This window comes from Lethenteron reissneri, chromosome 30, assembly GCF_015708825.2.
Source record: "Lethenteron reissneri isolate LAM-NWPU_2019-01 chromosome 30, ASM1570882v1, whole genome shotgun sequence".
NCBI lineage: Eukaryota > Metazoa > Chordata > Hyperoartia > Petromyzontiformes > Petromyzontidae > Lethenteron > Lethenteron reissneri.
The window spans coordinates 2,198,327-2,216,983 of NC_083808.1; the positions used below are offsets into that span (position 1 = coordinate 2,198,327).

The window sequence follows — 18,657 nt, forward strand, 5'->3', positions numbered from 1 at the left end:
TCCACGTGGCGAGTACCGGCGTCTCCTGGCGCTTCGTGCCGTGTGCACAACCCCCCCACCCCCCCCCCCCCCCCCGTGCAGGCGCATTGCGATCCCACCCGTGCAGGCGCATTGCGATCCCAGGCAACGTGAACGGCGCGCAGATTTGGGGGCTCCGCGGTGGCGAGATGTTAACTGCCTCGCCTGGGACACAGGAGGTCGTGGGTTCGATGCAGACCCTGACGCCTGCTGCTGTATATTTTGTGTTTGTATGTTCTCCCCCCCCCCCCACCCCGCGGCCGCGTGGATTCTTCCCCGGGTCCTCCGGGTTTGTTCCCTCCACATTTAGCATCAACATCACCACGCGTTTAGAGTATTGTTCAGAGTATTTGGCTGCTATACATTTCCACGTGACAAGCCACTTCGTTCAGCTATCATTTCTGGCCTGGTCCTGTTAAAAAAGAGCTAAACAGCTCAGTGGGGCCTCACCTGGTAAAATAAAAATAAAAATGTTAATGGTTGTATTTACCGGTGGCTATCGTTAAATAATAATACAAATCATAACATAGCCTCCCCCTTCCCCACCACATTTGTCAACTCACTTGCTGGATGCATTCCTCTCTCCTTGCCGTGTGGGTCACGCGGATTGCCTGACCGTGCTTTGATCACACTGCTGAAATGAGGGGGGGGGGGCTGGATTTTTGTTCGACCATACTTCACCACGCTGGTCAGTGCGGGTTGCTGAACTGGGAAACGCAGGACGGGTTTGGATCTCGGGGTCGTCGGGATCATACCCCAGTTTGCGTGAAACCACTGCTCCGCAGTCAAACCCCATATCAGCCCATAAATAATAGATTGCACCTGAAGCTTGGTAATTATGCATTCTACTTCGGTGTTATCATCGTCATCATGGTTGTTATTATCATATATTGTTAGCGCTTTAGGCCGCTTAGGCCAGCACTGAGTCTAGGAACGGTTCAGACATCACTCACCAACTGATGTTAGCCGTGGCTGGCGTTGTGAACACCGCTCATCGCACTTGGTTAATATCCAACGCAGGTGTAGAATTACCTGCGGGGGTGCAGGGGAGGGTGGGGGCGGAGGTGATGTGGAGGCAGACTGCTGTCTGACGTCCGTGCGATGTCGCGGGTGTGCGAGACGAGGGACCGCTGGACTCTGTGCGTCCCGCGAGAGACGTGAGTCTCAGCAGCCGCGCTGTCTGCACGCAACGTGTGCGCGGAGAGGCTGCTGGTGGTGGTGGTGGTCGTGGTGGTGGTGGTGGTCGTCTGGCAGCGTCTGGAGTCGTTAGCCAATCGGCCTTTAGCCACAAACGCCGCGACAAGTGGGCAAATGCACAACTTTTTTGTTGGCCCCTCTCTCCCGATACTTTCCATTCATTGGCTACCACATTCTGATGAGCCCCTCCCCCTCTCCTCCCCCCTCAACTCGCTTTTAAGGGATTACATCTTGAATCATTGCCTCACTTGATGCAGCTGATCTGGCTGTGACTGTCCCACCTGATGACGGAGACTTGTGTTGCCTCCGAAACGTCGTGATCTTTATTTTTATTTTATTATTTTATTAATTTTGAAGTTTTACCTACGTGACTTTACCGAAAACACCTAAGAATATGATTCCTTGCAGTCACGAAAGCTTCAAGTCTAGAATTAAATTCACAACTATGAGCAAGGCAACAGCATATACAGAGCTGTCAAACATGAAGGGTCTGATTCACATTCTTTTTTGGGGTTAGTGTCCAAGACCGATCAATAGGGCAGCTCGTCAAGATGAGGTCCTTCACCCGATTCACCGAGGCGTGAATCGAGACCCACAAATGGAAGCACCTGGAAAGTGAAAAGGTCCGAGCTGGAAGTGGCAGGGGAACCACGCGAGATCCCGGTGTCAATTGCGGGCGGCCGAAGCCTGGATTCGAACCCAGGTTCTCAGCGGTACCGACTCGGCGCTCTTAATCTCCCAGGCCACCCATGCAGCAGGCCTCCTCTTGACGAGCGATGTTCAAACTCGTCTGGCCACGTTCACATTCTCGGCGACCCCGCGCCGATGTCTCCATTGGCCAGCGTCGTCAAGATGTGGCGGCGCTCGCCCTGGGGGGGGGGGGGGGGTGTCGAGCGCGGCGTCGGTGGGAGCCCGTCGAGTGATCAGCCGCGTGCACGCGAGCCGTGTGGGCGCGCTTCCCTGCGTGGGTGTCTGAGCACGCGTGCGTCTGTGTGTCTGTGCGCGTGCGTCTGTGCGTCTGTGTGCGTGCTTCCGTGTGTCTGTGTGTCTGTGCGCGTGCGTCTGTGCGTCTGTGTGCGTGCTTCCGTGTGTCTGTGTGCGTGCATCTGTGCGCGTGTGTCTGTGTGCGTGCATCTGTGCGCGTGTGTCTGTGTGTCTGTATGCGTGCTTCTGTGTGTCTGTGTGCGTGCTTCAGTGTGTCTGTGTGCGTGCTTCAGTGTGTCTGTGTGCGTGCTTCCGTGTGTCTGTGTGCGTGCTTCAGTGTGTCTGTGTGCGTGCGTGTGGGCGCACTTCTGGAGCGGTCAGTACGCTGCGCCCCTGAAACCCATCGACCCGAGTTCAATTGCCGCTCACGGCCAACAACGGTGGCGTATATCTGAACCGGTCTTGGGCCTCCCATAGGTCGACTCAGCCTAAAATTAGTAACATCGCCACTAGGGAGACAAATGCGGCCGGGCGTGACGTTGGCCACCCATCCCATCGTGTGCCGTGCCGGCCTTCATAGGTGCTCGCTAACAGCACTTGCCCCGACAGTCTGTGAAGGCTACACGGGGGATCTTTGTCTTTGTGTGCGTGTCGCGTGCAGACTGCCGCGTGTTCGTGGCGGGCGGCATGGGCGCGGACACGACCCCGCTGGCCACGCTGTGGGAGTACGAGGCCGTGCGGGACGCGTGGCGCGCCCTGGCGCCCATGCCCACGCCGCGCTATGCCGCCACGGCCTTCGTGCGCGGGGGCAAGATCTACGTGCTGGGTGAGTCCACAATTCTGCCGCGTCGTCGTCCTCGTTGTCATCGTCGTCATCAGCAGCAGCAGCACCAGTAGAGTCAACATCATCAGCGGCGCAGTAGCGTCGTCATAATTACCACCATCACCAGCAGCGTCGCCATCGTCATCAGCAGCAGCAGTAGTAGCAGCAGTAGCGTCATCATCATCAGCACCAGCATCGGTAGAGTCAACATCATCAGCAGCAGCAGTAGTAGCAGCAGTAGCGTCATCATCATCATCAGCAGCAGCATCGGTAGCATCATCAGCAGCACCAGTAGAAGCAGAAATAGCATGATCGGCACAATTATTATTACTACAGTGGCCTACCCGTGTGAGTGACGTCATGGGTTCTTGAACGTCCACTGTAAATCAGATGGCGCGGAGTGTCTGTGTGGTTAATGCGCACACCGCAGTATTGATCAGGGCGGCCGCCGCGTTCGAACCGTGCGCCTCTTCAAGACGCGGACGAATGCGCCACCGCTGGGCCGTGTCACAAAACTCTATCAGTGCCAAGAGAGATCTGAAATAGATTACCGTTAACCACAAGAACAAAAAACTGCATTTTTTTTACCAGATTCCCGAACATTTAGAAATGTCTAGAGCAATAGAGATGACGTGTTTAGCTTTTTTTAACTGATTATATCTAAGGGAGCTGCCACAGTGGTTCAATGGTGTGCACACGGGACTTGGCGTTCAGAGTTCGCCGGTTCGACTCCCATCTCCCCGCGCTGCAGCCGAGACAGTGATGCAAGTTGCAGTGAGTGCGATCATTCCTGGAATCCACTGGGATTGGTTACCGGTTATCGTTTACCAACTCTGATCTGGATTGATTCTGCTCCACCCATCCGGGGTCTATTACCCCCCCCCCCCCCGACACACCGTTCACCATCAGCACTTAAATTAAAATGAAGATGCATCTGAAGACGCTATAAACAAAGAGTGGAACATCACGACGAGCCACCAAAAAGAGAGATACGTTTAAAATATATATTTAAGAAACGTCACTGACAGGTGACAGTCCTAAGCAGAAGACCAGAGGGAGGCCCTGAGCGTGGACTCCAACAACAGGAGCAGAGCGTCAGCAGCACGGACGGCTGGGGGAGGGGGGTTCAGATCACGGGAGCAAAGACAGAGATGCTGAGACCACATGGGTCTCGCACAAAAGTTCGCTGATCTCAACAGAACCGTTCCATTTTGCACAGATGTGTTCAGATCAGAAGCCCTCATTTATGTACTCGTGGTGGGTGAAATGTGAGCCCGTGTCTGAACATGTCTCATCAGAACAGAAGGAAATCTGAACAGAAGGAAGTCTGTTCCGATAAAAGGGCTCTCGATTTCCAGCTGGGTGAGGATCATCCGGCCTCAGTGGCATTCGTGGCTTTGATCTCCACAGATCTGTTCAGACTTGAGCAGATGTGTTCAGATCAAAGGTCCAGATTTACATCTCCGTGGGTTTCCTTTGGCAGCGTTCACACAAGCGCCTCTGATCTTCACAGATCTGTTCACGTTGAACAAGTCTGTCTACATCAAGGGCTCTGTGACCGGAGCAAAGTACAATTGTTTGAAATCCGTGTTGATATTATTCGTGCATTTCCATATTATTCGTGCATTTCCATTCATCCCGTATTTTAGATTCCCGCGTGTGCCGTGTCAGTTGTCCTATTAGAGTGACCGGTTTGGCCGTGAATTCCTCGGATCTGGCACTACCCAGGAATAACTGTTGTATGAATAACCGCCGTGTGTGTTTAGTTTGTGAGAGCAAATGTTGCAAGCAAGCCCCGATTAAGGAAGGCACGGCACACGAGTGGGTGGTGTGACCGAATGCCTACATTTTGAACCAGCACTTGCCCCAACCGTCATAGGGCGACAACGGGGAACCTTTGCCTTATTTGCATTTAGTTTGGCGCAGAATTCTGACACTACCAATTTCTTTCCACTAAGGAAACAAGTCCCCACTTCACAAAGACAAAGATACCCCGTGTAGCTAAACAGAGTGTTGGAGCCAAGTGCGTTAGCCAGAACGTATCAAAGCCAGAACAGCGTACAGTGAGGTGGAGGGGCGAACAACACCCCAGGGCAGATGTTCAATGGAGGCATCAGCTGCTTATTGCAGGCCGAGTCAACCTAGGGGAGGACCCAGAATAAGTGCAGATATCACCACTGATGTTCGCCATGGCTGGGGATGTTGACCAGGTGGCTGCGTGGTTCAGGCACCGCATGAACAACTACGGCGCCGCCCCTCCCGGCTGCACCCGCACGCGCGCACAATGTCACGTGGCTCACGTATCATGCACAACCACAAGGTGACCTCTCCCTTTGTGTGTTTGCCACAACGGAAGCGGCTGCCCCAGGTGCCGTGGTCGTGCCGAGACGCTGGGATGGCCCGCTTTGCTACCCTGTGTGACTGACTGGTTTCGTGCAGATCGCGGTTTAATTTGCAATCCAACAATTTGCTAGAATGCCGCGTTTTGGTGTGCGCGATTTGTCTGTGTATGCAAGTGTTTTATCGGCCTCCCCGAGGTCGATTCAAATGGGTACCTGCTGCAGTGTTTAAGCATCGCCACTAGGGATACAAAGGCGGCCCGGCGTGGTGCTGACCACCCAACCCCTCGTGTGACCGTTGCCGGCCTTCACAGGTGCTCGCTAACAGCACTTGCAACCAACAGACTGTCGAGGCTGTGCGGGAGTCTTCGTGTTTTATTGTGGCCATACCAATAGTTGGCAGGCCGTCACTTACAACGGTGGCCAATTAATCGTTGCAGAGGCTTTTTATTTTAATTGAGGGGGGGGGGGGGGTAGGGAAAGCAGCCACAGAAACTGTAGCACGGTGGGGTATCCACTGTGACACGTGCACGTGTACCCGCATGCATAATGCGACATTAACGCGCGTGCATGCACAAAGACAAAGATCCCCCCCCCAGTATAGCCTTTAACAGACTATACGGGGGCAAGTGCTGTTAGCAAGCACCTATTAAAGCCGGCACGGCACACGAGGGGGTGGGTCTTTGACTCCCCAGTGGCGATGTTTACACGCTACACCAGGTGCTCATTTGAGGCTGAATCGACCTAGGGGAAGCCCACGAGCGGTTCAGATAATCGTCACTGGTGTTGGCCGTGAGCAGGAATCGCCGAGTTCATAGCGCAGCGTGCTAACCACTACACTACCGCTCCCCATAACCACACACACACTCACTCACTCTCACGCACATTGCATATATGAATTGTGGACAAAATGAGTGAACGTGGTACCACACGTATGTCCCCTTTACTTCAACCACGTGAGCAACTATTGAGGCCATGGGCCTCCTTTTCAAAGGATTCCTGGGTTGTAGTTGTTGTTGTCGACAACCTGCACCTTCCCACTGCGGGCCGAACGTCCTCCCACCACTCGCAGTCAAGTAGTGGCCTGCCGACTCTGCGATGTCGTCTCGCTGCTGCTGCTTCTGCTGCTTCTGCTGCTGCTGCTTCTACTGCCATGTCACCTTCCGCTGTCTCCCCCTGCTGTTTCACTCTTCCCTTGCTCCCTCGGCCTCCACTCGCACGGAGTTTCGTTTCGTCCCTCGTCTCTTCATCAGCTGTTTCTCGTGACGTGTCCTGGCCCAATTCCACTCGTTTTAATGCTGCTGCAACAGCAGCAGCATCGGTGACCTCTGCTCCTTTCCCGACTTCTTAATTCCTTAACAAATCTCTTAGTCTGACTCCTCGATCCTTGACAAACCCGAGACACCGAAGCGCACACGGTAGACGAATACCAACGAGCACACGGGAGTTCCCGTACGTACTCGGCACGAATGCACACGCACGAGGAGTCGAGGAGCACGAAGACTGCCACACTACACAGAGGCGCCGCGGTCATTGCCGTCCATTCATCTTTCGCGTAAGCTAACGATCGGCACCAAAAGCGTCCCAGTGGGCGTCCGAGAACCACTAATGAGACTCGGGCCCACGGGCCCCGAGTCACAGCGACTGCGTCCGCGCGTGGCACGTTTCAAAGGGGAACTCCGAGACCGGCATGCGCACGCGTCCATCGAGCCAAAGTCCAGAATTTTTAGTTTTTTAACGAGGTAGAGTACGCGTTGTTCTTTAACGGAAACTAAGAGTCAGCTGTCATTTTCATACTCTGCTCAAGATCTTCTCCTGTACTCAAATGAATCTGCCCTTTTTCACGGATTAAAATTCCAAGACGATACGTTTTTGTGAGGTTTTTTTTTAGTATTCTTTCGGATTTAAATAATATTCTGGCGAAAAAATTACATCGATCGGAGGGCAAATTGAACATTTAGAGCTATTTTTAAAACAATGGGATATTTCCCAACCGCGAGCTGTAAAACGTTCGCGGTGATGCTGACGCGATGTAATCCGCTGGACGTGAAATCCAGAGGTCGCTGGTTCGAATCGATCCCTTGGCAAGGAAGTTGACCCATTGGGACCAGTTTCTTAAATCCCCCCACTCCCCACCACGTCTGCCCACCCACAAGTGATGGGTTGGCAGGTCCCCTGTGGAGGGGTAGAATGCGGGTTCGAGTTTTAAGTCCACAGTTTTGTTGTTGTTGTTGTTCGTTTCAATCCGGCGAGAACTCAACAGGCCAGGGCGAGTCTCGTTTTCACAAGAGTTCCGTGCTTCTCGCCAAATCGACGAATGCAAAACAAATAAAACCGCAGGTTACTCCCACCGCTTTAAAGACGTCTCACCAGGCGCGGAAGCAGTCGGGCGAAATTATCCGCTGGAGCCCCCTCGAGTAGCGGAGGCCTTTCCGCCAGCGGTGTCATGGGCCCAGAAATTGCAAGGGCTGCACCTGTACCCGGATTTTTTGTTTATATATTTATTTATTTACGCCACCGTCTGAATTATGAACGAGTGCTCGCGGTGGCGGGCGTATTTGCGCGGCCCGTGGTTTCATTTCGCTTCGGGGCCAATTTCACCTCTCGCTTCACGAGATATCCAGAGGCAAGAACGAATTTGTATTTATTTATTTTGTTGTAAGACATCTTTCATGGGACGCCGCTTAACAGCGCTACACAGCAACGAGCGCGCCGTGGCAACCTGCAGAGCATTCGTCGTCTAGTTTGATCTGCCCCCAGAAAAGAGCAATGCGATGGCGTCCGATCGAGGTCTCTCAAAAATGTCGAGCGAATCGAGGCAGAGATGGCACTTAGGTTCGACGCGTGCGCTACGGTGGGCCTACGTACGGGGTGAAAGAAGTTCTGCATGCACGCATACATGGCCGTGGTGCCATCGCAGTGGCTAGCGGTGCCACGTGAGACATTGTGCGGATTGTGTCTCGGTGGTTCAGCTTTCAATGTTCGTTGATACATTCTTTACTCGCGGTTGTGCTTGACATCGTCTGCTTACACATTAGTACAAAAGCCACCCTTACGTCTGTGTATTGTGTGCGCGATGTAACCGTGAGAAATGGTAACCGTTTGGCGTAGACCGTCATCCCAGTAGCGGATGTGCTATGATCACTGTAAAAGTAATCAGTGTTAGTCGATTTACACTGCAGATTATGTAAAATTTAACATCGATTTAGGCACGTGCAATATTTTCCATTTCTCATGTGACACGCGCATTTTTGCTCTGATTTCCATTGGCACCATTTCTGGACTCTATGTGGTATGATAATAGGGTTTCCCCTTTTTTCTGGCAACAAAACAGATGTTAAAACACCAAACTGAAACCTTTTTACAAGGAATCATGTCTGAATTAACCACACTGCTTGTGGTCAGAATGCTAACAAAAAACATACTTTGACAATGTATGCATTGTCCTCGAAACTGATTGGTCCACACCAAAGACAGCTTTCTTTTGAGCCTCGTCTCAAACGTGTTCGGCCAGAGGACACCGTTTAAGACGAGGCTCAAAAGAAAGCTGTCTCTGGTGTGGACCAATCAGTCTCAAGGACAATGCATATACTGTCAGAGTATGTTTTTAGTTTGCATTCTACGTGGGTTATTTTGGCTTTTGTCACTTCGGGGACCCAGGTAAATCTCTGGTAAATTAGATTCACCCTCTTATCCTTGAGTTCTCTTTTGGGTAAATAAAATGACAATCAATTGTCTTGGCAATTCGTTTTTACCTTGGACACCGATATATTTAGTTGTCATTCTATTTACATGTTTGAGACAAATATGGTAAATGGCATAGGCGCTGCTCGTTCACAGCACTTGCCCAAACATTCTGTTAAGGCTACGCGTGGGATCTTTGTCAACGTCAGTGACGATTATCTGAACCGGTCCTGGTCCTTCCCTGGATCGACTCAATCTCAAATGAGCACCCGGTGTGTAAACATCGCCACTGGGGAGACAAAGGCAGTCGGGCGTGGTCTGGCCTGCACTTGCCACGTCTGTCGAGGCTATGCAGGGGATCTTTGTCTTCGTGGCTTCTGTGTGCGCGGGTCAACGACATCGCGGCAGACGAGATAAGAACTATTAAGCCAGGCGCCAGAGGAGCTTTCTGTGCGAGACGATGTTGACAATCACGCGACTGTTCCACTCGGAAGACATGTGATCGTGGGGGGAGGGGGGGGCTGGACAAAACAACGATAACTTTGAATGCTGCACGTGTCGAAGGACGAGGAAAACAACAAAGAAATCGACTTCACAGTCGCGCCGCCACCGTCTCGTTTCGTTTCAGGATAAATAATTCCGACGCCAGCGCTCACGGCCCCGAGCAGCGCGCAGAATGATGAGTTTACGTGCGTCGTCCGTGAGCTTCCAGATGGCCCATTTCATGACTAATGAGGCGTTGGGGGATGGAGCGGCGGTGCGGTGGTGAGTTCACGGAGCTACGAAAACAGATCATATCGAACCGAGGTCGATTCCACGGCACGGCTAACAGCAGTGGCTTGCGATGTCGAAACCGGTGGTGGGCCCCTACCCCCGCCTTCCCCGATCTCAGAGTCAGACTATTTACTTATCCTTGAGGAATCCCATGAGCTATCAAGCTCTTCTTCACGTATGTCTTTGACCCAGCGGCGTAGTGAAGTATGGGCAAACAAATCCCCGCGACTGGCAAATGCCTGCAAGTGATTTTATTATTATCATATATTTTTCCCCCCATTACTTCCGATTAGCACGGGCTGGCTACGTGCGGTGCGAAAGAATTTCAACGCACGCGCACGCATTACGAACTGCGATTGCTCGCGTTTGCAGAGTGATTTCGAGGAGTGGATAACTGTGCCCGCTTTGGGTACGGCCCAGGCGCGTGTCCAGCTAATCTGCGAGGCCGTGGCGAGCGTGTGTTCACTCCCCCGCCCTGCTGACCACCACGCGGGTCAAGTGGAAGCCTTGAGGAGGCAATGGTCATTAACGTGAACGAGCCCAATCCCAGGGCTGCAGCGGCTGGAGGAGAGCGCCCGAGATTTCATTAAAAGCCTCCTTCAGACAGCGGCGCGCGCGCCACAACGGTGGTGATAAAATTATGGACTTGGACTGTTGCAGAGATTTAATTTGGGAATAAATTAAATATCGCTTCCGAGCATAGGAAACGTGTGCTCGTGTGTATGTGTGTGTTTGCACGTGTGTGTGTTTTTGCACGTGTGTGTGTGTGTTTGCACGTGTGTGTGTGTGTTTGCACGTGTGTGTGCGTGTGTTTGCACGTGTGTGTGTGTTTGCACGTGTGTGTGTGTGTTTGCACGTGTGTGTGTGTGTGTGGAGCATTAGTGTAGCGGTTTCGTGCCCTGCGCTACGAACCCGGCGACTAGAGTTCGATTTCCGCTTACGACCAACGCCAGTGACGATTATTTAAACCGGTCCTGGGCCTCCTCGAGGTCGACTCAACCTCAAACGAGTACTGTATCTGGTGCTCTGTGTAACTCATCGCCACTAGGGAGACAAAGGCGGCCGGGCGTGGTGCTGGCCACCAACTCCCTCGTATGCCATGCCGGCCTTTCATTGGTGCTCGCTCACTGTACTTGTCCCAAAAGCCTGTGAAGGCTATATGCGCGATCTGCGTCTCGTCTTGTTTGCGTGTGGACGGACAGTTTTGGTGGGTGGGGTGCTTTTTGAGAGAAGGAGGTTGGCACTTGCTAACCTTGCAGTGTGAATCTCGCCAGGGCATTGTGGGGATATTTCCCCCGACAATTTCAAGCACAGCCGAATGTGTCAATCCGACGCTGAATGAGGGCCTCTCCCGACGCCGTGCGGGTCGCGGGCGTGTTTCACCATACTTCACCACTCATAATCAACGTTTTTGGGTTTAGATCGCGTTATTTATAAATGTGTCGTAACCCTCCACCACCCGACACGGCCAATCAGTAAAAAAGTGTCACGTTGACAAAAGACAATTAGTTCACTGCTTTAGCCCACCGGTGTGTTGAAGCGTGAAACCACAACATTTACAATTTGAGTACGACGTTTCGCTGGTAATTGCATCCAGCATCATCGGGCAATTCGCCAGAAACGTCGTACTCAAATTGTAAATTGTTGTGGTTTAACGCTTCAACACACCGGTGGGCTAAAGCAGTGAACTAATTGTCTTTTGTCAACGTGACACTTTTTTACTGATTGGCCGTGTCGGGTGGTGGAGGGTTACGACACATTTATAAATAACGCGATCTAAACCCAAAAACGTTGATTATGAATAATATTGGTCGCGAAAGCCTGCCACGTGTTAAACATACTTCACCACGTTGGTCAGGGAAGGTGGGGAGCAGTTGGTGAACGCGGGGAGCATAGCTGCTCGAGCGTAGTACAGTACAACATTGGATATTGCCGCACTGCCGAATATACTGTGCATCGCCTTAAAGTGTATTCTAGAACAGCAAGGGCAATTCAATCTGTATTGATGGCCGCAAAGCACACAATCTAAAGCAAGGACATGAGATAAGCATTCTCTCGATGAGCTCGTACCTGCTAAGCATTATCGATAGATCCATCTATGTTTGACCATAGTAATGCGTCTTTGGTGTTCATTTTTTCGTGAAAAAGGCTTCACGTGTATATATTTCGATTTAAAGATTTCGTGACTGCAGGGATTCATCTTCTTGGTTCTTTCGGTAAAGTCACGTAGAAGGGAAATAATAAAATAATAAAAATAAAACATTATAAAATAATTCTCACGACGTTTCGGCCACAACGCAACCCAGCTTAAATATACGCTCCAAGCCTGGTGGTGTTTCATTCAGACGCTGTCTTTCCGACAGACCTGTTCTTCACCTCAGGACGGCTGCTTGCGTTGTGGCCGAAACGTCGTGAGAATTATTATTTTTATTTGAAATTTTTTATTTCATTATTTCCCTTCTACGTGACTTTACCGAAAGAACCAAGAAGATGTATATATATTATTTATTTTACCAGGTAAGGTCCATTGAGCTCTACAGCTCTTTTTCAGAAGCTACCTGCCCACAAATGACAGCTCAGCGAAGTGGCTCATCACGTGGAAATGTGTAGCAGCCAAATACTCAAAACGCGCGTTTGGAAATGTGGAGAGAAAACCAGAAGGCCTGGAGAGAAAAATCCACGTGACCACAACGCCGTAACGCAAGGACCCTGCATCATAAGTGGCAGAAAACTACAAATTATGAAAAGGCAAAATGGAAAGGGGGGGGGGGGGTAAGTAGATGGCGTCTTGGGTGAAAAGCCAAGAGGTGGAGTAGATGTTAGTGATAGGAATATTGCTCGGGCCAGGCGCTGATTGGATACCGTGGGATATCATTGGTGATAGAAACTATATATTTATTTATTTAAACAGGTCAACCCCACTACAGATATGCAGCTCTTTTTCAGAAGCGACCTGGCTATCACAAATCATAGCTCAACGAAGTGGCTCATCATCACGTGGATAATGTCTAGCAGCCAAATACTCTGAACGCATGTTTATTATAAATGTGGAGGGAAAAACCGGAGGAGCCGTAGAAGAGAGAGACACACACCGCAAACTCCAAATATAAAGCAGCAGGCATTGTCAGGGTCGGGATCGTACACACGATCTCCTGTATACTAGGCGAGGTAGTTAACATCTCCTAGCCACCGTGATGATGTGAGAGAGAGACACGCAAACTCCAAATATACAGCAGGCATTGTCAGGGTCGGGATCGTACACACGATCTCCTGTATACCAGGCGAGGTAGTTAACATCTCGCCACCGTGGCGCCGCAAAGAAATGCAAATTAGGGTGATGTCTAAGCGCTGATTGGCGTGTGTGCTTAGCAGTGGCGTGGCCATCGGGCGGATTGTAGACGGTGCAAATGGGCGAGTGCCTCGTGAGGCGGAGAGGCGCCGGGCACACGAGGAGGGGGTGAATTCGGCTGGGGTCGCAATTTAACCCCTCATGCCAAGGCCCCTCGCCAAGCACGCCACGCCACTGCCGGTCACGGTTAAGGTGAGTGGACTAATTAGGATTAGGCTCTCGTTGCCGAGTGCGTTTTTTGCAGTTATGCCGAGCGTGTGAGTGCGCGTTTTCCGTACAACAGTAATGCCCAGAAAAAATATACCGTAGTAAAAAAAAATCCCTTGGAATTCCCTCCCAAAAAAAACCACTATGGTGTGCATTTAACTTGGAATAAAAGTTGGAGAGAAAGCACACAATTGACTGGATTAGCGATATGGGGCAAAGGGCCTTGAGTAGTGGGCGGGCCTCCCTGAGCGGTGGGCGGGGTTGGCAGCCGAGTCAGCGGCGACTGAGCAGTGAGCGAGGTCAACATCCGAAAGAGCGAATCCACTCACCGTGTGCGGCGCTAGTGATTGAATGGGCGTGACCATGTTAAAGTAGGCGGAGCTGAGAGAGAGAGACACGGTGGGGGGGGGGGGGGGAGACTTTCTCAGCTCACAACCACGTGTCCCGGTTAAGCCTCCCAAAAAATCCAGTGGCTTTACCTTCGCAGTGCCCGCTGCGTGGTTGGCGGAAATCATCGCGTGATCGATCGGCTTCACGCCGTGCCCGGCCGTGCCGCGCGCATGCGGGAAGGGGGCACGGCGACACCAACCGTTGCCCTTATTGGGGGCTCCGCGACCCACAAAATAAACGAACGAACTCAACCATCGGTAGGCAATCGGGCGGCCGTGCCAGCGTTGGGCAGTGCGACGATTACCGCCCACAGCCCGATCTGCTGGGACGGCAGCGGCGGCAGTAGTCTCGGCACGCGAGCAGATGGCTCCCGACGCCAACGCCGCCCCCCCCCACTCCCTTCCCCCGGGTGGCTGTGCCTCATCCACAAATGTGATAATGCTCCTCCTCCTCCGTTTGAATTTAGTGCAAAAAAATATACAAAATGTGTTCGAAGTAAAAAAGAAACTAAACGGCAAGAAAAGAACAACAACAACAACAGCAAGACAGCCTCTTTCAAACGGCATAAGCACCGGATCGTGGCATAAGCACGCACGCCCCGGTCTCTCCTCGGGAGCAGGGCCGCCGAGAGAGGTTCTCGGAGGCCAAATTCCAGGTGCCTCCCCCCCGCCCCCCTTCATGCCCGATTTGCGACCCTCTCTTGTGCGAGACCCAGGGCTATGCTTTGTCCTTGCGCCCCCTAGTCTGGGCGGCCCTGCTTGAAAGCGAAACACAGCGAGCGTTCCGTCATGACGATGTGATTAAATAACAATGATGGATTTATTCTCCCAAGAAAGACTCACTTTGGGTCACAAGACTCGCTTTCAAGAGTTATCTTGAGTTATCGTGATGTTTGGCCTATTTCGTTTATATCGGTGGCGAGTTAAATCGTTACAACCTGTCCTATGGATGTCTAACCTCGTCCGCACTGTACCCAACTAGAATCAGACTATGTATTTATGATGGAAGAATCCGATGAGCTATGAAGCTCTTTTTAAAAATGTTGCCCACGTGAACCATCCATCCAAGGGTCGAACTCGATCTAAATTAAAGGATGCCAAATCTGGGCTGGTTTTGCATTGTTATGATGAAGGGCTTCTGCCATCTGATGAATGTGCATTAGTTTCATGTATATATGTTGAACTTTTTTCGCACAGTACGTAGCCAACCGTGCTAATCGGAGTTGCGGGGAGGGGGGTGGACATCATGACATTCCTACGAATGAAATTCTAATGTTCTACATCGCAGGCCATGTATTATCCTGCGAAGCGCGTTAATTCCTAGCGCGTGGTCGGCGAGTCTCGAATAATCCCGTTTACACCTCTGCAGTGAGCCTCAACCGCATTCTCAATCCCCCGACTGTCGCATCAATCAGTGATTCAAGCCAACGTTTTTAGTTAATCCACGCGAGCGAGATTCCCGCGAGACAAACGCAACTGGTTTACAAGAGAGAGATTGCAAGGTGTGAACGAGAGAAGGATACGTATGGTAACCACCTCATCCCACCACGGCATTAGTGCTCTGTGGCTTCCGAAAATCCCACCGGCACATTTTAAGTATAATAATAACAAAGTAAATGCATAACAGGGAAGAAAAATCATGCATATGCATGGATTCGGTAACGCTTTCCAACGTACATATGTTTTTGGAAGCGCTTTTTTGTCTAATTAACGGCAGTCAGAAAACAGGTACGGTAACGAGGCATACAGGAACAGCAACTGGAAAGTACCACAACGAAGCGGAGAGATTCGTGCTGGGAATCACATTGCGAGTGACGCGTGGATCAAGGAGAGAGTACGGAGCTTGAAGCCATCGCATTGATTGTCGAGGAAATGCACGTGGGGGTTTGGCTGTGACAACGTCGCGAGAGGGGATGACGGTCGATGGTCAAGAATTCCTATTAAACTAATTAGACAAATCTTTTAATGTAACCAGGTAAGGCGCACTGAGCTGTAAAGCTCTTTTTCAGACGCGACCTGATAGCTCAACGAAGTGGCTCATCATCATCATCACGTGTAAATGCCTAGCAGCAGACAAATGCTCTGAATAACGTCGGGGTTCATATTCTTAGGTTTTTTTTCGGTAAAGTCACGTAGGTAAGAAATTAATAAAAGTAAAATTAAAAAAAGTAAAATAAAAATAAAATAAAAATCACGACGTTTCGGAAGCTTCAGTCTTCACTTGAAGACGGAAGCTTGTGTTGCCTCCGAAACGTTGTGATTTTTATTTTATTTTTACTTTATTTTTTTTTATTTTACTTTTATTAATTTCTTACCTACGTGACTTTTCCGAAAAAACCTAAGAATATGAATCCTTGCAGTCACGAAAGCTTCAAATCTAGAACGTCGGGGTTGTTAGCCAAGGGACGGAGCGAGTCCCAGAGGACGAGCCCCTCTCGCTGTGCATGGAAACATCGGCTCCATCGTAAGTGCCACGTGGACCGTTACGCTGCTCCGACAGTCCGTCGAGGCTATACCGGGGGGTCGTTGTCTTCGCCGCGTTGCGAGACCGCTGTTCACAGAACCCTGAACGATGGCTATGGATTGGGGAGGCCTTCTTAGAGCAGCAGCGGATAGATCATGGCTGCTGCTGCTGCTGTTGATGATGAATATTCCACCGTTTCGCAATAGGCGATTGGGGACAGGGACCTGGGGCACGCCAAAGGTCACCACCTGTCCTGGCACTGCCAGCATCGTCCTCTTGTCGAAGCAGTTGTCCTGAGTCACGTGTCGGTCTTCCCCCGTGCTCGTCCGCCGCTTTGCTAACACCCCACTCAAGACGGCGAACGTGCACGCAACGAATCTCCGGACCTCCCTGTGGCATTGCGAGATGTTCCTCTTGCCATAGCGCCGCACTCCGACGCTCCTGGAACCTGGTTTGTTTTTATTCTGCGGCTTTTTTTGTTGTTGTGGTGGCGGCGGCGGTGGCGGTGGTGGTGGTGGCCCGTTTTTGCTGTGAGCACTGTCAGCAACCATTACACGCGAGGCCGTTTCAAATCGGCCGTGGCAGCGCGCGGCTAAATCTGTCGCGACGGCTGGCGGTCGATTCCTGGCGGCAAGGCGACTCACCCCCCCGGTGGCGGCGCGCCAGCCTCGTCGCGTTACTCGCAGCGCGCGAAAAGAAAACGGGGAAAAAAATATGTGACGGATAAAGTTTCAATAATCACGCTTGGTGTCCGGCCCCGTGGAGCTGTGGCGGAGAGTGTGACTTGCAAGCGTGTTCCGTTCAGCCGGCGAATATAATAATCGTCAGGATCATTATCATCATAAGTTCGTGATGTTCATCTAACTCTTGTTATCATTGTCATAATAAATGTTATCATCATTATTAGATCCACCACCACCATCATCATACATTCATCATTGTCATCATATAATCGTCACAACATCGTCATCTTCACTATCATCATCATCATCAATGTATTGTTATCATCTAATTACTGTCACAGTCACATGGTGATCTGTATTATTTTTGTTGTCGGCATTAGCATCAACAACAACAGCCGCCATTCACCACGAAGTGGTGTTGATGTCACCACGGCGCTTGTGCCAGGCTAGGTGCACCCCGAGGCGACGTGAATTGTTGAAGGCTCGCTGCTGGCAGGAGGTCACGGGACAGAGCCAGCAGGTGCCATGGATTGACTTACTGAGATGAATGGCAGATGCACCACCAGCTGTGACCCCCTACTGTGCCAACTTTCTGCATTTAAGCCGCCTATCACCATCGCCAGCACCACCACTACCATCTTCGTCGTCGTCATCATAATCATCATCCCCAGAGTCGATACGCTGGTGGGGAGCCAGCGGCGTGTGTCCCACAGGCTGATTGCGAGGCACCGCGCCTCGCGCCAGCCACTGTGCAGGCCCTGAGCTCAGAGCGAAATGCGTGGCGGTTTGGGCGGTGCAAGCGTGTGGGTTCGTTTAAAATAAAGCAAACGAGTCGACGGCTGGTAATGGGTTCCTTTTGTATGAACCAAAAAAAAGTCACTATTATTATCAAGCCGAGATTCAATTTTCGATTTGCCAAATGGAATTCATTGCAAAAAAAACTTGTGCGTAGTTGTTGGGGGGTGTGTCCCCCCCCCCCCCCCCCCCCACTTAATATTTTTTTTGCATTTGACCACTTACAGAGGTTTTATAAATTAAAATCTCGGGTTGAAGGATTTTTTGTGTGAATGTGGTCATTACATTGCAAGCATTATTTATGGTGCAATCGTAATATAAAATATAAAAATTGTGCAAATTAATTTTCCTTTGTCTCGGTCACTTTTCAATATTCTCTCGAACTAATTTCATTGGCCGACCGCTCGCGTTTCACCATGCGGTCAAAGGCAATCTCGGCACGCAGGACCGGTCGCTGCGTGGTTCATTTCCGTGGTGGCTAGGAGATGTTAACTACCTCTCCTGGTATATAGGAGGTCGTGGGTTCAATCCCGAACCTGACGCCTACTGCTGTATATTTGGAGTTTGCATGTCTCTCTCTCTCTCCCTGTGGCCGCATGGATTTTTCTCCGGGTCCTCCGGTTTTTCCCCTCCACATTTAGAATCAATGTGCGTTTAGAGAATGTCTGCTGTACATTTCCACACGACAATCCACATGGTTGGGCTACCATTTGCGGCCAGATCGCTTCCGAAAAAAAGACCGATATAGCTCAGTGGGCTTTACCTGGTAAAAGTAAATAAACGAAATGGTTTAAATTTTACTGCACGATCCGACCGCGCGACGTGGCTAGCGCCATGGGACGCGTGCTCACATCCGTGGCGATCGCTGTCCTGCCGAGTCGGTATCGATGGCGCGTGCCTGCACTGTGCACGTTCGGGTGACCTACTTAGACGCACGGTTGCCGCTGGTTGTTGCTCAGATCAGGTGCACGGTGCCAACGCTGACATCTCTGTGCGAGCAAAAGGAGGTCG

General features: G+C 51.1%; 1 protein-coding gene across 1 annotated transcript in view; it reads left to right on the forward strand.

Moving 5' to 3' along the window:
* KLHDC8B (kelch domain containing 8B) overlaps positions 1 to 18,657 on the forward strand; it is a 46,174-nt gene that overhangs the window by 18,247 nt on the left and 9,270 nt on the right. Inside the window, exon 2 of the mRNA XM_061562773.1 lies at positions 2,801 to 2,965. Within this exon, the coding sequence (XP_061418757.1) occupies positions 2,801 to 2,965 (165 nt within the window). The remainder of the gene's footprint in view (positions 1 to 2,800; positions 2,966 to 18,657) is intronic.